General features: G+C 40.5%; 1 protein-coding gene across 9 annotated transcripts in view; it reads left to right on the forward strand.

Annotated features, from left to right (window-relative positions):
- HECTD1 (HECT domain E3 ubiquitin protein ligase 1) overlaps positions 1–21711 on the forward strand; it is a 98237-nt gene that overhangs the window by 61463 nt on the left and 15063 nt on the right. For 3 of the 9 annotated variants that reach the window (XM_055130521.1, XM_055130524.1, XM_055130522.1), the window contains exons 21-29: positions 1303–1442; positions 1684–2007; positions 4792–4958; positions 5362–5538; positions 9943–10779; positions 11462–11683; positions 14638–14771; positions 15833–15904; positions 18253–18375. In XM_055130521.1, coding sequence (XP_054986496.1) covers positions 1303–1442; positions 1684–2007; positions 4792–4958; positions 5362–5538; positions 9943–10779; positions 11462–11683; positions 14638–14771; positions 15833–15904; positions 18253–18375 — 2196 coding nt within the window. The remainder of the gene's footprint in view (positions 1–1302; positions 1443–1683; positions 2008–4791; positions 4959–5361; positions 5539–9942; positions 10780–11461; positions 11684–14637; positions 14772–15832; positions 15905–18252; positions 18376–21711) is intronic. The other 6 variants (XM_055130525.1, XM_055130527.1, XM_055130528.1 and 3 more) reach the window with 5 other exon arrangements.

The following is a 21711-nucleotide window of genomic DNA, read 5'->3' on the forward strand; positions in this document are numbered from 1 at the left end:
ATTAGCCTTTTAGAAAAGTAGTTTCAGAAGCATGTATCCAGAGTAGTGGCAGTATAATTTGACCCGTGATTCTACTTTTGGGGATCTTTTCTTTTCTTTTTTTTTTTTTTTTTTGCTTTTTGGGTCACACCTGGCGATGCGCAGGGGTTACTCCTGGCTATGCACTCAGGAATCACCCCTGGCCGTGCTCAGGGGACCATATGGGATGCTGGGATTTGAACCCAGGTCGGCCGCGTGCAAGGCAAACGCCCTACCCGCTGTGCTATCTCTCCAGCCCTGAGGATCTTTTCTTAAAGTAATCTCTATAAACCACAGATGGTTTCTTTTTTTCTTTTCTATCCTTTATTATTATTTTTGCTTTTCTTTGGGTCACACCCAGAGATGTACAGGGGTTACTCCTGGCTCTGTGCTCAGGGGGCCATATGGGATGCTGGGAATCGGACCCAGGTCAGCCACGTACAAGGCAAACACCCTACCTACTGTGCTCTCGCTCCAGCCCCAAGGTGGTTTCTTTTTAAAGATAAGAGTTATTAGGGCTGGAGTGGTAGCATAGTGCGTAGGGCATTTGCCTTGCACGCGGCCAACCCGGGTTCGAATCCCAGCATCCCATATGGTCCCCTGAGCACTGCCAGGAGTAATTCCTGAGTGCAAAGCCAGGAGTAACCCCTGTGCATCGCCGGGTGTGATCCAAAAAGCAAAAAAAAAAAAAAAATAAAAGATGAGTTATTTACAGTGCTAATGAACAAAATAACATTGATCCCTAAAGGGATATAAAATTGATGATTCTACTAATTGAAAAAATCATGTAGCTATGAAAATTTATGCAGATTAATAAGAGGAAAATATTTTTAATGGTATGATCAAGATTTTTTTTTTCCCCTATCTTAACCTATAAGCTGGAGTGATAGTACAGTGCATAGGGCACTTGCCTTGCACTCATCCAACCTAAGTTTTTATCCCTGAGATCCCATATTTTCCTCTGAGTACCACCAGGAGTAATACCTATGTGCAGAGTATCCCTGGGTATGGCAAAACAAAAAGACTGCACACATATGTATACAAAATATGTGCATTTAAAATTTATTAAAGTCATGTGTTTAAATGCTGTTTAAATATTTGTGATCTTAGCGTACATGGTTCCCTGATCACTAACAATGTGCCTCACCTCTGCCTGTCTCTATGTTTTCCCAAGAATATTCTTGAGTATTTGTAATAATGAAATAATTTATATTAAAGGAATGGGCGAAGTAGCAGTGTATTTACTAATGGAATTATGTTTCTTCCTCATTTTTTTTGGTTTAGGTAGCAAAACAGTGGTATGATTTTGACCGATCTTCATTTGTTTTTGTTCGAAAATTAAGAGAAGGGCAAAATTTCACTTTTCGGCACCAGCATGATTTTGATGAAAATGGTATCGTTTACTGGATTGGGACAAATGCCAAGTAAGTCATTCTGTATAATATGGAGATCATTTGAGTAAAAAAAAAAAAAAAAAAAAATTCACTTTAATAAAATAAAATTGTTAACTACTTAATTTTGTTTTGTTTCGAAGGTTTAACAGAATATCCAAACTCTATTTAGGAAGAAACAATATCAAAATTGCTAATAACCAAACTTTAGTATGAACCAATGTAGTTATTTTGATAAGGTTAATTACTAATTTTTCTTTATTTTTTTGTATAGAACTGCCTATGAATGGGTAAATCCAGCTGCATATGGACTTGTAGTAGTAACATCATCAGAAGGAAGAAATCTACCTTATGGCCGCTTAGAAGACATATTAAGCCGTGACAATTCAGCTTTAAATTGCCATAGTAATGATGATAAGAACGCCTGGTTTGCCATAGATCTTGGTCTCTGGGTAGTACCATCAGCATATACACTTCGTCATGCTCGTGGTTATGGAAGGTCTGCACTGAGAAATTGGGTTTTCCAGGTATCCAAAGATGGACAGAACTGGACTTCTTTGTATACCCATGTTGATGACTGCAGTCTCAATGAACCAGGGTTAGTTGCGGAGTCTTTGCAAACTGGAAAACTCAATAAAGAGTTTTTAAAATTATTATAATTATATGCTCATAGAGCTTCATTATTTGTGAGATATTTAAGCTAGTCTATATTCTAAAATATGTCACTTGATGTCATAATTTAGGTATGAAGTTTTTTTGCATGGTTCCAAGGATAAAATCTAGGGCCTCACATGTGCGTGCCATGTGCTTTGCTACTGAGCATATCTCCTTCTCAATATTATAAACTTAAAATATTCTATAAAAACTGCCAAAATCTTCAGATTAAACATGAATGGTAAGCTGTGCTTGCTTATTGAGTGAAATTATATTATGTTTTTAACAAACTAGTCAAAAGACAAGAAAATAAAATGATCTTTCTGCTCAGTTCTCCAGTCACTACATTTGAGTGCTTTCAAATTGGTAGTGGCAATTGCTGGTTATAGAATGGTGACTGAGTTTAAGTCTGTCTTATATTTATGTATCTTATCCTAAATTTTAATCTTAATTCATTCTTTAGTTTTGAGACACACTGGGTAGTGTTTGGGGGCTCAAAAACCAAATGGTACTGGGGGTTGAACTTGGAGCTCCAGTGTGCAAGGCTTATGCTCTCTTGAGCCTTTTGAACTATCTCCCCAGCCTGCCCTATGCCTGCTTCATATTTATGGAGGCGGGTGGGGTCTAGAGCTGAGCTTCTCCCTACCTTGAGCTTACAGGGGTCACTTCTGTCACTGCTGGCAAACTGTGAGAGTCAGTGATTGAATCTTGGGCTCTTGCAAGGTCAGCGTGTACTCCACCTTTGAAGCCAGCTCCCTGGTACCATAAACTGTTTTTGGAGGGCCACAGTGCCAGTGCGCAGGGGACTCCTCTGGTGCTGGGCACTGATTTTCCCTTGGCTGCCTGCAGGCCCCCTTACCTCTTATACTACCCGGCCTTACTATTTTTAAAATAATGTCAGTATTCTAAAATCTTTAATCTAGTAAATTTGAATTATAGAGTGTGGTACATTTTGAGAAGTAGAGTGTTCAGTTTACTGTTCATGTAGTATAGTAGATGCCTCTTAATATTTTGATCATATTTTTAAGGTTTAAAGTTAAATGTGTGATACATTATTTAAAACTTTGTAATTGTAAACTTTTTAATTGCAGGATATTCATTATTCTTACCAGTTTGTCTTGGACTAGAGTGATAGCACAGCGGGTAGGGCGTTTGCCTTGTACGTGGCTGACCTGGGTTCGATTCCTCTGTCCCTCTTGGAGAGCCCGGCAAGCTACTGAGAGTATCCTGCCCGCATGGCAGAGCCTGGCAAGCTACCCATGGTGTATTCGATATGCCAAAAACAGTAACAACAAGTCTCACAATGGAGACGTTACTGGTGCCCGCTTGAGCAAATCAATGAGCAACGGGACAACAGTGCTACAGTGCAGTGCTACCAGTTTGTCTTACTTCTTCAGTTCACTATGAATGAAATTAATATTATACATTTAAACATTTCATCTTATTTTTTCTTTTTGTTTTCATTTTATTTTACAGAGATCTTTATCACATCTTTGTTGTTGTTGTTATTTTGATTTTTGGTCTTAATGGAACAGTGCTCAGGGGTCAATCGTAGCTCTGTGCCCAGGGATTATTCTTGGTAGTGCACAGGGTACCATATGCTGTGCCAAGTACTTAACCTAGCTCAGCTGCATTACAGGGCAAGTGCTTAAGCCCCTATACTAGTTCTGTGGCCCAGATTTTTGTTTGTTTCTTAAAAAATTATATACCTTGCTTATTTTCCTCTTTCCCTACCCCTACCCTTTCTTGTTACTTTTGCAATGCCCAGCAGTCTCATATAGTCCTGGCTCTGTTTTATTATATTTTATTTTTATTTATATATCTTTGTGCTGCTGGGGGTTGAGTTGAACCCCAGTTTTCAAGTATGCAACTCATACACTTCACCACTAGACAACATCCCCAGCCTGGGTGTATTGCAAAAGCTTATTTCCTTCCTTCCTTCCTTCCTTCCTTCCTTCCTTCCTTCCTTCCTTCCTTCCTTCCTTCCTTCCTTCCTTCCTTCCTTCCTTCCTTCCTTCCTTCCTTCCCTCCCTCCCTCCCTCCCCCCCCTCCCTCCCTCCCTCCTTCCTTCCTTCCTTCCTTCCCTCCCTTCCCCCCCTCTCTCCCTCCCTTCCCCCCCCCTCTCCCTCCCTACCTCCGTCCCTCCCTCCCTTCCTTCCTTCCTTCCTGTCACACCTGGCGATGCACAGGGGTTACTCCTGGCTCTGCACTCAGGAATTACTCCTGGCAGTGGTCAGGGGATCATATGGGGTGCTGGGAATCGAACCCAGGTCGGTCGCGTGCAAGGCAAACGCCCTACCTGCTGTGTTATTGCTCCAGCCCCCAAAGCTTATTTACTTGACTATGTTTTTTCTTTTTTTTTTTCCCCCCATGGTATTTGGTTTTGGTTTTGGTTTTTTGGGTCACACCCAGTGATGCTCAGGGGTTACTCTTGGCTCTGCACTCAGGAATAACTCCTGATGGTGCTCGGGGGACCATATGGAATTCTGAAGATCGAACCTGGGTTGGCCGCATGCAAGGCAAACACCTTACCCTACCTGCTGTACTACTGCTCAGGTCCCTATATTTTTCTCTTTTGATTTCTTGATTTTCCTAATAAACTAATAACTATATGAAAAATAGTGGGTTTTGCTATAATTCTCTTGTATAATTTTATTTTATGTACTGTGTCCATTGTTTTTATCTGTTTCAAAACATTGCACATTTTTTTCCCTAACAAAATTCACAGGTCAACAGCAACTTGGCCTCTCGATCCACCAAAGGATGAGAAGCAAGGATGGCGACATATCCGAATTAAACAGATGGGGAAGAATGCTAGTGGACAAACACACTACCTCTCACTATCTGGATTTGAACTTTATGGGACTGTAAATGGAGTGTGTGAAGATCAGCTAGGTAAAGAGATGGAAGTAGATTTTCTCTAACAGGCAAATTAGGGTTTTTCTTTTTTAAAATTTTAATTAATAGCTATGATTTACAAAGTTATTAATAGTTGAGTTTTAGGCATATAATATTTCAATACCAGTCCCACCACCAGTGTCTATACTTTCCTCCACCAGTGTTCCATATTCCCTTCCCACTCCAACCCTCAGCCCATCCCTGCCTGTCACTTTGACAGGCACATTACAAAGTTTCAGTGGTTGCAGTTTAGATCTCACATTTTCATTTTGTTGAGTTTGTGTTTTGGACATATGACTATACCACTCATATCACTGGTATATCCGAAGCCCTGATGCCTTGAACAGTTGAATTTCGAAAAAATCATTTTGTTCATATTCCTTTAATTTCTGTATTATAGGAAAAGCAGCAAAAGAAGCAGAAGCTAATCTTAGAAGACAGAGGCGTCTAGTACGTTCCCAGGTTCTGAAATATATGGTGCCAGGAGCTCGTGTGATCAGAGGCCTTGATTGGAAATGGAGAGATCAGGATGGCAGCCCTCAGGGAGAAGGGACTGTCACAGGAGAACTACACAATGGTGAGTGGGTGCCTAGCATTTGCAGTGAAGTATTTAAGTTAAAGTATCTTTTATTTTTTTGGCAAAATTTATGAATTGTAAAGTTGTGATGGCACTGTGTAGAACTGGTTTATTGAGTTTTAAAAAGGAAAAAAATTATTTAAAAATAGCAATTAAAAACTTTCAGTTTCAACTTGAAATTTACTGATAACCTTTTTTTGAGATGATTAATGAGCTAGTATAAGTTTTATAACACATTTTCTGATTTATTTTTTAATTCATAGTTTTTCTTGATCTTTATGTTTTAAATTTTTCTTATGCTTTTCTTTCTTGTACTATTTATTCTATATCTTGTTAGCCTGTCAGAAATTAGGGCGTGATTTTTTTTTGTTGTTATTCTGTATAAGTTTTTTTTTTTTAATTGTTGTTTTTTGGGTATACCACACGATGCTCAGGACTCTGAACTCAGGAATCACTCCTGGCAGTGCTTAGGGGACCATATGGGATGCCAGGGAATGAACCCGGATCAGCCTCGTGCAAGGCAAACGCCGTACTGTACTATCATTCCAGCCCCTGTTCTTATAAGTTTTGTGGAAAAGTATTAACATTTTAGTTACTGTCCTTTAGTAATGTATAGAACAAAATCTAGCATCTTCCTTTGTTAATGCATTTTACAGTATTTCAGTGTTCACCATTTTATTGGGAGGATGCCTTAAACTTCCCCTTTTTATAAGGGTTCTTATTTTTTAAATCAGGATTTTTTGGGGGTTTGTTTATGGGCCACACCTGGCAGTGCTCAGGTACTCCTGGTTCTGTAGCCCCTAAATCATCATTGTTTTTAACCTTAGATAATACAGATTTTAGGGACATTCATATCTTCTTAATATCTATTCATATCTATTCTGTTAACTTCAGAATCAATTATAATGGCTATTTCTTTTTTTTTTTAAATTAAAAAACTGATTCATTAACATATAATTTCTCAACTAGGAAATAGAATCTTACCAATTTTACCCAGCATTAAAAGTGGGTAGGGGGCCGGAGCGATAGCACAGCGGGTAGGGCGTTTGCTTTGCACGCGGCCGACCCGGGTTCGATCCCCGGCATCCCATATGGTCCCCCAAGCACTGCCAGGAGTGATTCCTGAGTGCAAAGCCAGGAGTAAACCCTGAGCATCGCTGGGTGTGACCCAAAAAAAAAGCAAAAAAAAAAAAAAGTGGGTAGGGCATTGCCTTGCACTTAGCCGACCTTGGTTCGATCCCCGGGATCCCATATGGTTCCCCCGGCACTGCCAGGAGTAATTCATGAGGGCAGAGCCAGGAGTAACCCCTGAGCATTGCTGGGTGTGATCCAAAAAGAGGGGCGGAAGAGTGAAGAAGAGGGCTGGCGCAATAGTACAGCGGGTATGGTGTTTGCCTTGCATGTGGCTCACCCGAGTTCTACCCCCAGCATCCCATATAGTCCCCTGAGTGCAGAGCCAGGAGTAAACTCTGATCATTGCTGGGTGTGACCCAAAAAGCAAAAGAATTAAAAAAAAAAAAGTTAAGAAGAATAAATGTTTTAATTCTCTCAACTTCTACCAAATATTTAAAGGATTATAATAGAAGATATAGTATTTAGTAGAATAACTTTTAGTATCTTATTATTTTTATTTCCTTTGTGATTAGAAGATTTGTTTACATGAGTAAATTATTTTAATATCTTGTTTTTTGATTTTTCCTATAGCCAAAGTCACTTCTCTGTTTATACTTATAAATCATTATAATCCAGGCAGGTTTGCCATGAGTGAGCATAAAACTCCCATAATGTGTAAAAATCAGAATAGTATTTGAACTCTTGGTAGTAGCATTTAAATCAGCAACTTTAGATGTTTTTAGGCATCTTAATGCTAATTGTGTTTTTTTTCTCCCCTACATTATTTATTTTTGCTTTGAAGTATTTGTGGACTAATTAAGAATATATAAAGGCAGTTTATTTTTCTTATACTGGAAGAAACTAGCAAGGAAAATTGGAATCTTAATATCCAAGTGTGAGAGAGAAGCAAAGACAATTTTGCTAATCTGATGAATGAGAGGTCTGGTTTACCAAAATGGCCACATGCGGGGCTGGAGCGATAGCACAGGGGATAGGGTGTTTGCCTTGCACTCAGCAGACTTGGTTTCGATTCCCAGCAGCCCATATGGCTCCCCGGGCACTGCCAGCAGTAATTCCTGAGTGCGTGAGCCAGGAGAAACCCCTGTGCATCACCGGGTGTGCCCCCCCCCAAAAAAAAAGCCATGTTAGGCCATTAGGTCACACATTAAAGCCTCCAGAAAGGAATCTTACCCTCTAAGTACTTAAGTCTTTTGTTTAGAGCAATGGTTAGGTATTAGTCACTATCTTTTTTAATGTTTTAGACATGGCTGTTCAGTGTTTTGTACTTTTATGCTTTCGTCTTTGTATTGGATTATATCCAATAGTACTCAGGTTCTGTGTTCAGGGATACACCTAGCAAAACTCTGGGTATTATATGATTCTAGAATCAAACGTGGGCCTCCTACGTGCAAAGCCTATGTTCAGCCTGTTGAGCTATCTCCCTAGCCCTGTATTGAGACACTTAAGTATAGTACGTCTGCATCTTTTCTTGCTTCACCTTTGATATTAATATAAACATATTCTGAAGCCTAATATGAGTGGTTTAGCTTTTTGAAATTATTTTCCTTTGTTTTATTAAATTGCTGTTTCCTTACTGAAGAATCTTATGTGTTGGTAGGAATATTTAGTTTTTCTTCATTTTAAAATCCATTTATTTGTTTGCAATATTATAGTTTAGCTTCACAACTCTCGTGTGTGATGCTTACTCCTCATTATAACAGTATTCCTCTACCATTCCAACACCAAAAAGAACAGTCTGCTCATCTGTCTCACTCTCCTCCCTTTTCGCTCTGGCAACCACCATAGGTTTCCATGATTTGGAGGATTAAGTTTATGTGGCTTTTTTGCCAGTTCGATTGTGTTGGTAATTCATACTTCATGAGAGAAAACATCCAGGAACTTTTACTTTCTTTCTTGCTTATCCTCAGGTGCCATTTGATAGTCCCAAAAGGCACTATTTCATCTTTTTTTTTAGTGCAGAATAGTATCCTATTGATTGTATACGCCAGTTTCATATTACTTAAAAATTGTCAGACATATATTGACAGTGGTTAACAAAAAACGATGATCTTTATCCTTGTGAAACTTAGATACAGTTAATTTTTTGTCATTTTTTTTTAGATTATTTCCTATTTTATTGGGTTTGGGCTACATGGTTGAACCTTTTCTTTCCCATATTACAGGAAGGAGATAGTTAAATGTTGGTTCTTCAAAACTCATTTCAGTATACAGAATAGCTGAGGCAATTTGAAGTAACTTCTAGATTATGTATATTTGAGGCTATAATTTTTCTCTTTCAAATTTCTGATATGCAGCTAATCCCTACATCTAATTTAATATTACTTCTGCTCCCTCCCCCACCTCATCAAAAACTTGTCTGAACTTGACGTGTGTATGCACACACAGGAGTATGTGTGTGGCTAAAGTGCTTTCAAACTTTATAAGGACTTGTTACTTCTTTAAGATATATATTTAATGTGTTGTATTTTTCCCTGAAGTAGCCTATAATACTAAAATCAGATTGTAACATTTCTTTTAATTTCTTTTCTATTAGACACCTTATTTTATTGCTTTTGGAAGTTACTATTTTTGAAAAAGATGAAGTATTTTCTAAGTATGAGTAAATGTAGGTTGAATATCATTGTTCATTAGGTTTTTACACATTACTAGTTTTAGCATGTAGGTTCTAATTTTAAAGAACTTGGCATACTTTCCAGCTTTTGTTTTTAAAATTTTCTGTGTTTATTCAAATTTACTCAAACCTAAAAGAATCAAGTAACTACTGAACTTTGAGAACACAACCGAAATGCTAACTTAGTGTTATTTGAGCTGGTTAATTTAACATTTCTAGTCATATATAAATATTACATGTCATTTTTATTATATAGCCCAAACTTTGAAATGAATGTGATAAACCAACAGGTTGTTTTGTTTTATTATCTGTAAAAGACATTCAATCACAAAATCTCGTTAGCATCAAAAAACCCTTTTACTTAAAATTTATGTATACATGCTTTAGCATCAGTTCTTTTATAATTTTAATGGTTCTTTCCCTTAAAAGATACCCAATAAATGTAAACATGACCCTTGTTTTTAAATCACCAAGAGTGAACAGTATAGAAATAAGAAAATAAAAGGAAGAATTTAACTTTAGTTGGCAGACCTTAAATAACTATAAAACCTCAGAGAAGTACAGCAGTGATGAAAAGCTGATCCCATATTGTGGAGCTACTGTCTGACACGCTCCTATCTGCTTTCTGCTGGGTCTCACAAACTCCTGTCCCTTTCCAGGCTGGATTGATGTCACCTGGGATGCTGGTGGCTCAAACTCTTACCGTATGGGCGCAGAAGGAAAATTTGACCTCAAGCTTGCACCAGGGTACGACCCTGATACAGTGGCATCACCCAAACCTGTTTCATCCACTGTTTCAGGCACAACGCAATCATGGAGCAGCTTGGTGAAAAACAACTGTCCAGACAAGACATCAGCTGCTGCAGGCTCCTCAAGTAGAAAAGGAAGCAGCAGTTCTGTGTGTAGCGTGGCCAGTAGCAGCGACATCAGCTTGGGTTCGACCAAAACGGAACGGAGATCAGAAATTGTAATGGAACACAGTATAGTTTCAGGAGCTGATGTCCATGAACCAATTGTTGTTCTTTCATCTGCTGAAAACGTCCCTCAAACAGAAGTAGGGTCATCTTCCAGTGCAAGCACCAGCACCTTAACTGCGGAAACGGGAAGTGAAAATGCTGAAAGAAAGTTAGGCCCTGATAGTTCTGTTCGGACTCCTGGGGAGTCTAGTGCAATATCCATGGGAATTGTTAGCGTTAGTTCTCCTGACGTTAGTTCAGTATCTGAATTAACTAATAAAGAAGCAGCTTCACAACGACCCCTTAGCTCTTCAGCAAGTAACAGACTGTCCGTGAGTTCTCTGTTGGCTGCTGGGGCCCCCATGAGCTCTAGTGCAAGTGTTCCTAATCTGTCCTCAAGAGAAACATCTAGCTTGGAGAGTTTTGTAAGGAGAGTGGCAAACATAGCACGGACTAATGCCACGAACAACATGAATCTAAGCCGAAGCAGCAGTGATAACAACACTAATACTTTGGGGAGGAATGTGATGAGCACAGCAAGTAAGTGAGCTTTTCCTTCTGGAACCCAATGCTTTTTCCACTCAGTGCTGTCAAGTAGGGATTCTTATTTAGTGGATTCTGACTATTGTCTTTAACTAGATTATTAACCATGGTAGCTACAACTACATCAAATTCAGCATTTCACGAATACAAAATTAAGTTCTGTAGAATAATTTTAAGACTTTAGATCAGGTGTAATAACCTCTTACTCTGAAAGAATGAAACTTCAGTTGCTTCTGTTTTTCACTCTATGATAAATCATTAAGTACAGTTGCATGAGGACGTAAATGACTATTAACTAACATCACAGTCAGCTAAAACCAGAGCATATGCTGGTCTAACTTTTATTTAGTCCTAAATTGATACTAGCTTGTCAAAGTTTAAATAATTTTGATTTAAGCTACTAACAACTCAAATGTAATTCCCTTGAATAATACTATTGGAAGTTATTTTATTACCAGTTTCACGTCTTTAAAAAGTTAGGCTTGACTTTTAAAAAAAAAGTTTTATAAAACCAAAAAATTTTAGTTGGATTTCAGTTGGGTTCCCAAAGTTGTTGCTTTTCAACCTTTTAATAATGTGTGCTAAGACCTTATTTTATTTTGTAAATACAAAATCTGTTTTATCTAAGGTTTTCACAGTTTCACCTATTTGTACTGACTTGCTTCATTTTTTTCTTTAGCTTCTCCTCTTATGGGTGCCCAGAGTTTCCCTAATTTGACCACACCTGGTACTACATCAACAGTAACTATGTCAACGTCCAGTGTTACTAGCAGCAGCAATGTAGCTACAGCAACAACAGTTTTATCGGTTGGTCAGTCACTAAGTAATACTTTAACTACCAGTCTTACATCAACCTCCAGTGAGAGTGACACAGGCCAGGAAGCAGAGTATTCCTTATACGGTAAGTTACAGTTTTAAATATTTAGATATTTACTTAGTGGTTTCATTATATTTTTCATTAACATTTTCCTGCTGAGCATATATAAATCTTTGATTGGAAAAGAATTACTTTCATTTATAAGTATAGCACCTTTATAATTGAAAAACATGAGGCTCTGTGAGTTGCTATAAATAGACATCTGGGGCTGGAGAGCGTGAACAGTGGGTAACACACTTAATATGGGGGCTGGAGTGATAGCACAGCAGATAGAGCGTTTGCCCTCCACGTGGCTGACCGGGGTTCGATTCCCAGCATTCTATATGGTCCCTTGAGGACCGCCAGGGGTAATTCTCCTGATATTACCAGGAGTAACCCCTGTGCATCGCTGGGTGTGACCCAGAAAGCAAAAAAAAAAAGGACACAATATGAATGTGGCAACCCTGCTTCCATCCCAGGCACTACACATGGTCCCCGAAACCCTGCTGGGAGTGATCTCTGAGCATAGAGCCAAGAGTGAGCCCCAGACATTGCCTGGTGTGCCTTTCTCTTTCCCCCCCATGAAAAAAAATATGTAGCAATGAAATAACTATGGATAGAATTGTCTTTTCTTAAAGCTGTCTAGTAAAAGGTATTGCACGCTTAATTCTAATTATTAGACTTAAAGTTAATATATTGAGAAATATGTGTATATACATATTTTTATTTGGCCCAGAGGCTTATCAGTTCTGGTTCCTAAACAATTAGGAATTATATTCTTTCATTTTTGGGCGGTGGGAGGATTCTCTGAGCGGAGATGTGAGCCTGTCAGTGCTGGCTGGACCTATAAGCAGCGAGGATTGAGCTGGGCCATGGAGCTCATGTGCCCTGGTCCTTGTTTGTTTCTTTGTTTCTGGTCACACTAGTCCCGTGCACAGGGACTGAGTACTCCAACTCTGCCCTAGTTTCTCTTCTGGAAGTTCTCAGGGAACCATGAACTGCCAGGGGTTGACCCCAGACCTCCTCATGCTAAAAGAATGTGCTTGGCCTATTGAGCTCTCTCTCCAGCCCAGCACTTAAGGTCTTCCGTTTGGTGGGGGGGTCGCATGCTGTGGTGCTGGGGATTGCACTCAGACTCTTGCATGCAGAGTATGTCTTCAGTTCGGTTAGTCGTCTCCCTAGCCCTGGAATTTTCTTTATGAGCCAGTAAGCGTTTTAGTTTCACTTTTCCTTTTCTTATTCTCAGTTTGAGAAATAATGAGACTGTAGAAGGAATAATAAAATCGAGCATCTTTGTTATGAGGGGCAATGCAAATTTGACCCTATCTTCATTTAGGTGTGAGGGAGTAAGATCTTAAGAAGGAAGCCCATATAAAGCATGCAGTTTTCTTGAACTTCTTTTTGTGCGAGATAACATGAGAGTCCTTGCTTCTCTCCCTCTGCCATTCTTTCTCCCTTCCTTCCCTCTCTCCCCACACCCAGGGTGCTGAGAGTCACGCCTGGCCTTGTTCTCGGGTTGCTACTTCGATGCTGGAGAGCACACCTGGGGTTCCTGCATGCAAAGCTTGCACCTAGCCTGCTGAACCATCTCATCTCGAGCCCTACTGTCGTTTACTGAATAGTCATTGTTCTTAAATAGTCCTTAAATAATCTGCCAGATCAAATAGCTGAATTCGTAAATCTGATTTATTCATTCTTCCTTTTTTTTCTTTTTAAATTATATTGAATCACCGTGAGAGAGTTACAAGCTTTCATGTTTGGGTTACAGTCACACAATGATCAAACACCCATCCCTCCACCAGTGCACATTCCCCACCACCAATATCCCCGGTATACCCCCCCCCTTTCCCACCCTCCCCCTGCCTCCATGGCAGACAATATTCCCCATACTCTCTCTCTACTTTTGGGCATTATGGCTTGCAACACAGACACTGAGAGGTCATCATGTTTGGTCCATTATCTACTTTCGGCACACATCTCCCATCCTGACTAATTCCTCCAGCCATCATTTTCTTAGTGATCCCTTCTCTATTCCATCTGCCTTCTCCCCTCCACTCATGAAGCAGGCTTCCAGCTGTGGGGCAAGCCTCCTAGCCCTTGTATCTACCGTTCTTGGGTGTCAGCCTCATGTGATGCTACCCCACACTCCACAAGTGAGTGCAGTCCCTCTATGTCTGTCCCTCTCTTTCTGACTCATTTCACTTTCAATCCTCTTCTTTAAGTGTTACGCACCATGATATACAATACTGTTGATAATAGCATTTCGTACAGAGACAATATTCCAGTGCCACACCCTCTGCTAGAGTGTCCCCCCTACTCTCCAACCTACCCGCCTCACCCACCATGGTAAACTTGTGCTGACCTTTTGTTTGTTTGTTTGTTTGTTTATTTTTAAAATGGTTTTTATTTTCCCTTACTCCTAGTCGTTTATATACTTTTGGGGGTGGTAGATGGTCATTCACACTGGCAGGGGTTATTCCTGACTTTATGTTCAGTAGTTCATGTGGTGCCAAGTTGGCCACAATAGAGGCAAACACTTAATCTGCTGTACTATCTTTCCAGCCCCTTTTATAGTCATATTTAGTTGATGTCCTCCTTTATCCTATGCTGTTTTCTGCCATCCTTGAAGCACGTTGCCATTGTTTCTCATCTTGTTTGTGTAGTGGTGGAAGAATTGAGTGGCATAATAATTCTAGTCTTGGGGCTGGAGTGATAGCACAGCGGGTAGGGCGTTTGCCTTGCACTCGGCCGACCCGGGTTCAAATCCCAGCATCCCATATGGTCCCCTGAGCACCACCAGGGGTGATTCCTGAGTGCATGAGCCAGGAGTGACCCCTGTGCATTGCTGGGTGTGACCCAAAAAGCAAAAAATAAATAAATAAATAAATACAAATAATTCTAGTCTTTATATTTGTTCATTTTTAATTTATTTTTTTTTAATCAGCAATACACAGTGTTACTTTTGTGTTGCAAATAAGGTTGTTTCTTTTGGTTTCTAGATTTCCTTGATAGCTGCCGTGCCAGTACTCTGCTAGCTGAGCTAGATGATGATGAGGATTTGCCTGAGCCAGATGAGGAAGATGATGAAAATGAAGATGACAATCAGGAGGACCAAGAATATGAGGAGGTTATGGTAGAGAGAAAATCCACCATTCTTTCTTCGGGTTGTGGAGTGGGGGTGGTACACCTGAGGGTGGTAACCAGGGCTTACTCCTGGTTCTGTGCTCCGGGATCCTTCCTGGTGGGATTTGGGGGCCATATGTGGTGCAGGGAATCAAATCCAGGTGAGCCATGGCAAGGCAAGAGCCCTTCCCACTGTATTATCTCTGGCCTCTCTCTATTCTTTTAACTAAATAGGATGTAATAATTGCAATAAGGAGTGGGAGAAAGACCTGGAGCACATGCTTTTGCATGGGAATGTTCCTGGTTTGATTCCTGGCATTCCATGGTCACCCTCCCCCCTCCCTATAAGCACTGAGTCGGTAACACCCATGCCCTGCTGGTGGGGGCCCCAACATAAATCAAAGCAAAAAACAATTGAAATGAAAAGAGGAAAAGCAAAGTCTTAAATGAACTTTGAAGTGAGGAAATTTGGTACCAGTATAAAAATACAGAAAATTACTCCTTTCCCCTGCACCCTTATCCCCCTTGAGTGTCATGGGTGGAAATAAGGGTCTCACACACACAAAAAAACATTTAACCTGGACATTCATGATTCTTCTTTAAATGAAAATCAAGTTGCTTTGGGTTGGAGAGATAGTATAGGGGTTAAGGGGCTTTCCTTGCATCCTGCCAACCCTGGTTAGGTCCCTGGTATTACATATGGGGTCACTCCTGAGTACTACTGGGTTTGACCCAGCCCCTCCCCCAGTAACTTGTTTATGTTTAAAAAATACAATGCCACATGCTGATGTTTTATAGCAGTTTTTAGATCACATGTTTCATATATCAGAGTTTGTGTGTAGGAGCTCCAGGTTAAATATCTGGTACTTTTAAGTACTCTGAAAAGTGCCAAGAGAGGCTTTTAAGGACAGTACTTTTGGGTGAGGGTCCCCTTCAAAAAAGAGAGGATACACACACATACATGCACGCACGCACGCACGCACGCATGCACACCACCCTGGTATATTTGTTTTGATGGAGGGGAGGGCAGACCTGGTAATGCTCAGGGCTTACTTCTGGCTCTGCGCTCAGAAACCACTCTTGGCGGTGCTTGGAGGACCATATGGGATGCTGGAGATCCAACCCGGGTCAGCTGCGTGCAGGGTAAGAGCCTTACCCACTGTACTATCTCTGTGGCCCCTAATTCAAATTTTTTTTGTGTATTTGGGGCCACACCTTGGTAGAGCTCAAGGGCTGTTCCTGGATGTGTGCTCAGGGGACCTTATATGTTCCTGGGGATCAAACCAGTGTTGGTAACATGTAAGGCAAGAATAGAAAATTGTTACAATAATTACACTTGGATTTGCTAGTACCTACGGTTTATAAATTATACCTGTATTAAATTGACATTCCTTACACAGAACTGTAAGATAGAGGTATAAAAATAGGTGTTTTCCAGAAAAATAGTGCAGAGGACTGGAGTACATCCTGTCAGCCAACAACCCCAGGTGTGACTGCTGGCATCATAGGCCCTCAGTAGCACTGCCGTGTGTTGCACCGATGACCCCCTATGCTGCTGGGGGTTCTCATCCCCCCAAAAAAATAATTTGCTAATTTTCAACTTTAGGATCTTTGATGTACAATACTGTTGATGACAGGGCTTCCTGCATAACAGTCCAGCATCACCCCCTCTACTAGAGTTACCTGGTTCCCTTTCCTCCACCAGTGTCCCACTGGTACCACACACCCTCCCTCCAACCCTTTCTCTCCCTGTAGAAAACTTCCTGCTGAAGAATAAATAGTTCTCAGTTTCTGTTGCCTTGGGGCGTTTGTTAATTCCCTACTATCATTCTTTATAGCCCACACAGAGAGAGGTCATTCTGTCTGGCCCTTTCCTTCTGATTAACTTTACTTAGCATGATATTCCCCAGATCTAACCACATAGCAGCAAATTGCATTATTTCATTTTTTCTTATATATATTTTTAAAAGTACATATATATTCCCCAGATCTAACCACATAGCAGCAAATTGCATTATTTCATCTTTTCTTATATATATTTTTAAAAGTACATATATATATGTGTGTGTGTATATATATATATATATATATATATATATATATATATATATATATACATACATACACACCTCTTGGAGAGCCTGGCCAGCTACAGAGAGTATTCCGCCCTCACGGCAGAGCCTGGCAAGCTCCTCGTGGCGTATTTGATATGCCAAAAACAGTAACAATAACAGGTCTCATTCCCCTGACCCTGAAAGAAGCCTCCAATCATTGGGAAAGACGAGTAAGGAGAGGCTGCTACAATCTCAGGGCTGGGACAAATGGAGACGTTACTGGGTGCCCACTCGAGTTAATCGATGAACAACGGGATGACAGTGATGACAGTGATACAGTGATACATCTTTTCTTATAGCTGGGTAATATTCCATTGTACATGTATATCATAATTTCTTTATCCAGTCATCTGTTCATGGACACAGGTTGTTCTTAGATTTTGGCTATTATAAGTAGTGCTGCATTGAAACATAGGAGTGTAAATGTCTTTTCTGAATGTTGTTTTTGGGCCCTTGGGTAAATTCCAAGAAGTTGGATTTTCTGTTCACATGGAAACTCAGTTCCTGTTTTGTTTTGTTTTTATTTTGGGCCACAACTGGTTATGTTCAGGGTTAACTTCTTTTTTTTTTTTTTTTTTGCTTTTTGGGTCACACCTGGCTCTGGCTCTGCCCAGGGTTTACTCCTGGCTCTGCACTCAGGAATTATCCCTGGCGGTGCTCAGGGGACCATATGGGATGCTGGGAATCGAACCCTGGGTCGGTCGCGTGCAAGGCAAACGCCCTACCCGCTGTGCTATCGCTCCAGCCCCGTTCAGGGTTAACTTCTGGCTCTGTGCTCAAGGATCATTCCTGGAGGGCTCAGGGAGACCATATGTGGGTCAGGGGTTGAACTGGGTCACTACAAGGCAAGTGCTCCACCTGCTGTGCTATCTCTTTTCTCAAGATGGCTAATGAACATAAAGGTGGGTTTTTTTTTTTTCTCTTATTTTTATTTTTGAACTCACACCTGGCGGTGCTCATGGGCTAGTCCTGGCTTGGTTCTTAGGGGTACCAGAGATCAAACCAGATGCACTCCAGCCCATTGAGCTATGTCTCTGGCCCTGTGAATATTCTTGTTTTTTTTTTTTTTTGGTGGGGCTGGGGGGGACAGACCTATAATTGCTCAAGGGCTGCTCCTGGTTCTGTGGTCAGAATCACTTATAGCAGTACTGAGGGAGCCACACGCAGTGCAACAGATTGAACTGGGGTTAGCCATGTGTCAGGCAAGCACCTTAACCCTGTACTCTCTCTCTTGCCACAGTGTGAAGTTTTTTTAAATGGCAGTTTTGGTAATTTGGGTGATAGTTTCAAGTCAAGGTTAATAAAGAGAGATAAAGACATGGGTCCAACAATCAAATGCGTCTTTGCACGTTTTTCTTTCTTTCTTTCTTTCTTCAGATTCTGCGCCGTCCATCCCTGCAGCGTCGAGCTGGCTCCCGCTCTGACGTCACTCACCATGCTGTTACCTCCCAGCTGCCGCAGGTGCCTGCTGGAGCCGGGAGTCGACCTATCGGTGAACAGGTAATACCTCAGTTTCACCTCCCAACAGTGCATTCTCCCCTTCACAGTAAAGCATAAGCCAGGGTGCCTAGAAAAACATAAAAGGATGGTACTGATTCGCTAATGGGAGGAGCCTCCACAGTGTTTCCATGGAGTCCCTGATTGCAGTTTGTGTTGAATATACATTTCTTAAAATGCCATCTTGGCCTTTCTTTTTTTACTTCTTTCTTTTAATGCCTCCCCCTCCTTCATTGTTTTGTACATGTGGCTCACTCACCTGGCTGTGATAATGGCTAGTAACCGTTTTGGTCTGTTTCCTGCTACCCCTTTAAGGGCCAAGGTGGGACTCAGAGGAGTAGAGCAAGATCCTAGAATGCCTGGTATTTGGCAGCAGCCATGGTGTTCACCAAAGTTTGCATTTCTGTAGTTCAGTACTTGCAGGAGTGCTTGCCTGGGATTGAACTCTCTAGCTGTGGCACACACCACACACACTATGGTGCTTACCAAGGTCATGATGATGCTCCCACATGCTTGCCACGGGTTGCGGTGCTCTTTCTGTGATGCTCACACACACGTGGCTGTCTTGCAGCCAGAAATCGTTTTTGACTCTGGAGCAGAACACACAGATTTCACTCAGTGTATGTGAGCTTTGGACCTCTGACCTTAAGCTCGTAAGGGAGGCATTCTAGGCTCTTGCTCTACTCCTCTGAGTCCCATCTTTGCCTTTTATTAACAGGAAACAGAACAAAATGGTTACTAGCCATTGTCAAGTATTTACAGCTTTTATAATAGTGGTAGAAGTAGTATTAGTGTTACATGATTTTATTAAGTTTTAGACATAGTTCTCAATATATTAGATGTTTTTTAGTATTTTAAATCAGCAACTTAATTTTATGGATTTTTTTTTATGGAATCACTGTGAGATACACAGCTACAGAGTTCTTCATAGTTGAGTTTCAGCTATACAATGTTTCAACACCATCCCTTCAGCAGTACACATTTCCTGCTACCAATGTACCCAGTTTCCCTCCTGCCAGCTCCCACCACCCTGCCCCTACAGCCTGCCTCTGTGGCAGATACTTCTCTTCTCTTCTCTTCTCTTCTCTTCTCTTCTCTTCTCTTCTCTTCTCTTCTCTTCTCTTCTCTTCTCTTCTCTTCTCTTCTCTTCTCTTCTCTTCTCTTCTCTTCTCTTCTCTCGCCCCCCTTTTTTGTCTTCTCTCCCCCCCACCTTTCTCTCCCTCTCTTTTTCCTTTTAGGTACTGTGGTTTGCAAGTATGTATATTATCCTTTGCAATATGTATGTTACCCTTTAAGCACTGTTTTTATGGAGTGATAATTTCCATATATCATTGTCATAATGATCACTTCTTCATCCTAACTGCACTCTCCCCCTTCTCCCTTTGTGGCTAGCTTCCCATCTTGGACCAATCCTCTTGGCCCTTGTTTCTACTGTCTTTGGGTATTATTTACATGCTGTGTGTTTTTGTTTTTGTTTTGTTTTTTATTCTGCAAATGAATGCAGTCATTCTATATCTGCCCCTCTCCTTCTGACTCATTTCATTCATCATGATACTCTCTGTGTTCATCCATGTATATACAAATTTCATGACTTAATTTTTCCTAACAGCTGCATAGTATTCCATTGTGTAGATATACCAGTTTTTTGTATCTCCTCATCTATTCAGGCACTTGGGTTGTTTTCCAGATTCTGGCTTTGAGAGTTAGTAGTAGCCACAATTTTCAGATTGTTTGTTAATGGTCTTATATAGACTTTTAGATCCAGGATGAAAAGTTAGATATTCTAACTCCAGAGCTGTCAGATACCAGTTTGGCTTGTTATTAGTAATTTTAGTTAAATGGTCAAAATATAAGAGACTTCCAGGTAATTTTAGTTAAACAGTCAAAATACGAGAGGCTTCCAAGGTGAACCAGGCCTTTTGGATTCATGTGTTTTTAAATGCCCATTGATCTGTCCATGGTCTCAAACTCCTGGAAAGAGATGAGTGGAGCAGCTGCTTCCTATATACTTCTGAAAAGCCTCTAGAGTTCAAAGGTACTATATTGCCAGTGATCTGTTTGTTAGCTACAAGATCCTTGAGAATGATATATAGGAATCTGCAAGTTTTATTTCTCCTTCTGTCTGAAATTAAGAGTTTTGAAGAAAAAAACAAGGTACATATAATTGAATCCAGCTTTTGAAAGACATCAAAACGAGAACTCACAAGGCACAAGGCTCTGGGTTTGATCCCTGACGTGGCTCAGCACCCTCTCCCGTAGCACCACTATGGTGACCCCCAGCATTACGGCTTGAGCAGCACATCGAAGCCTTGAGTGTTGACTTTCAGGCTTATGGCCTGGCTGAGTAATGATAGGAGTGTCCCCAGAATTCCTCAGTAATGTTCAGGAGACTCTTCTGATCCTGTCCCTGTAAGAAAGACCAATCCCAGTTTGTTCCCTGGCACCCCCCAACGGTTCCCTGAGCATCACCAGAATACCCTCTCCAGAAAAGAATTTTGAATTTCTTGTACAACCTAGTTATTCGACTTACTCAAAGAGCTGTGTGTATAGGACATACATAATTTTATTGTCTTAAAATTATTTCAGCAGATACTTTAAGACATAGTTCATTGATCTCTGTCTTTGCTTACTATAAAAGAGGTGGGGACTTTCTTAAAAGAATTTTTGTTATAGAAACATTTTTTTAAGACTGTGTTTAACAAAATTGTTATTGGTAGTAGTTTAAAGCAGCTCCCATGCATTATATCTTTTTGTATATAGTTTAGCATATAATGGGGTTTACATTTTCTTGAAAAGCAATATGTTTTACTGGAGAGAGAATACAGGGATTAAGGCTCTTGGCATGTGGCCAAGCCTGATTTGATCTCAGACACTGATATGGTCCCCTGAGCACTGTCAGAGTGATCCTAAGCACTTCCACCAGTGGTTTCAAATGTGGCTTGAAAACAAAATCAAATAGTAGTATATTTTAAAATAAGTATAGGCTCACAAGCTTGTAGGAAGTTGCAGAGATAGTACAAAGGGGTCTTATGTGCTTTCAGCTCCATTTTTTGCAGTGGGTACAACTTACAGAGAGTGTGGTATCAGACCTAGAACTTTGGTATATATGCAGTGCTTCTATTACATTTTAGCAACATTTTGAATTGTTAAATACCACTGATGCGACTCCTTTTTTTTCTTTTCACTTTTTAAAAATTTTGGGCCACAACCAGAGGTGCTCAGAGATTTCCCCGGCCTTTGAGCCATCTCTTTGTTCCTGCACCTTACTTTTAATAAATTAAAATCATTAACTGTTATGGACATTTATGTTGGTTCATTTTTTTGCTTAGGAAATAAGGC

This window comes from Sorex araneus, chromosome 3 (genome assembly GCF_027595985.1).
Source record: "Sorex araneus isolate mSorAra2 chromosome 3, mSorAra2.pri, whole genome shotgun sequence".
NCBI lineage: Eukaryota > Metazoa > Chordata > Mammalia > Eulipotyphla > Soricidae > Sorex > Sorex araneus.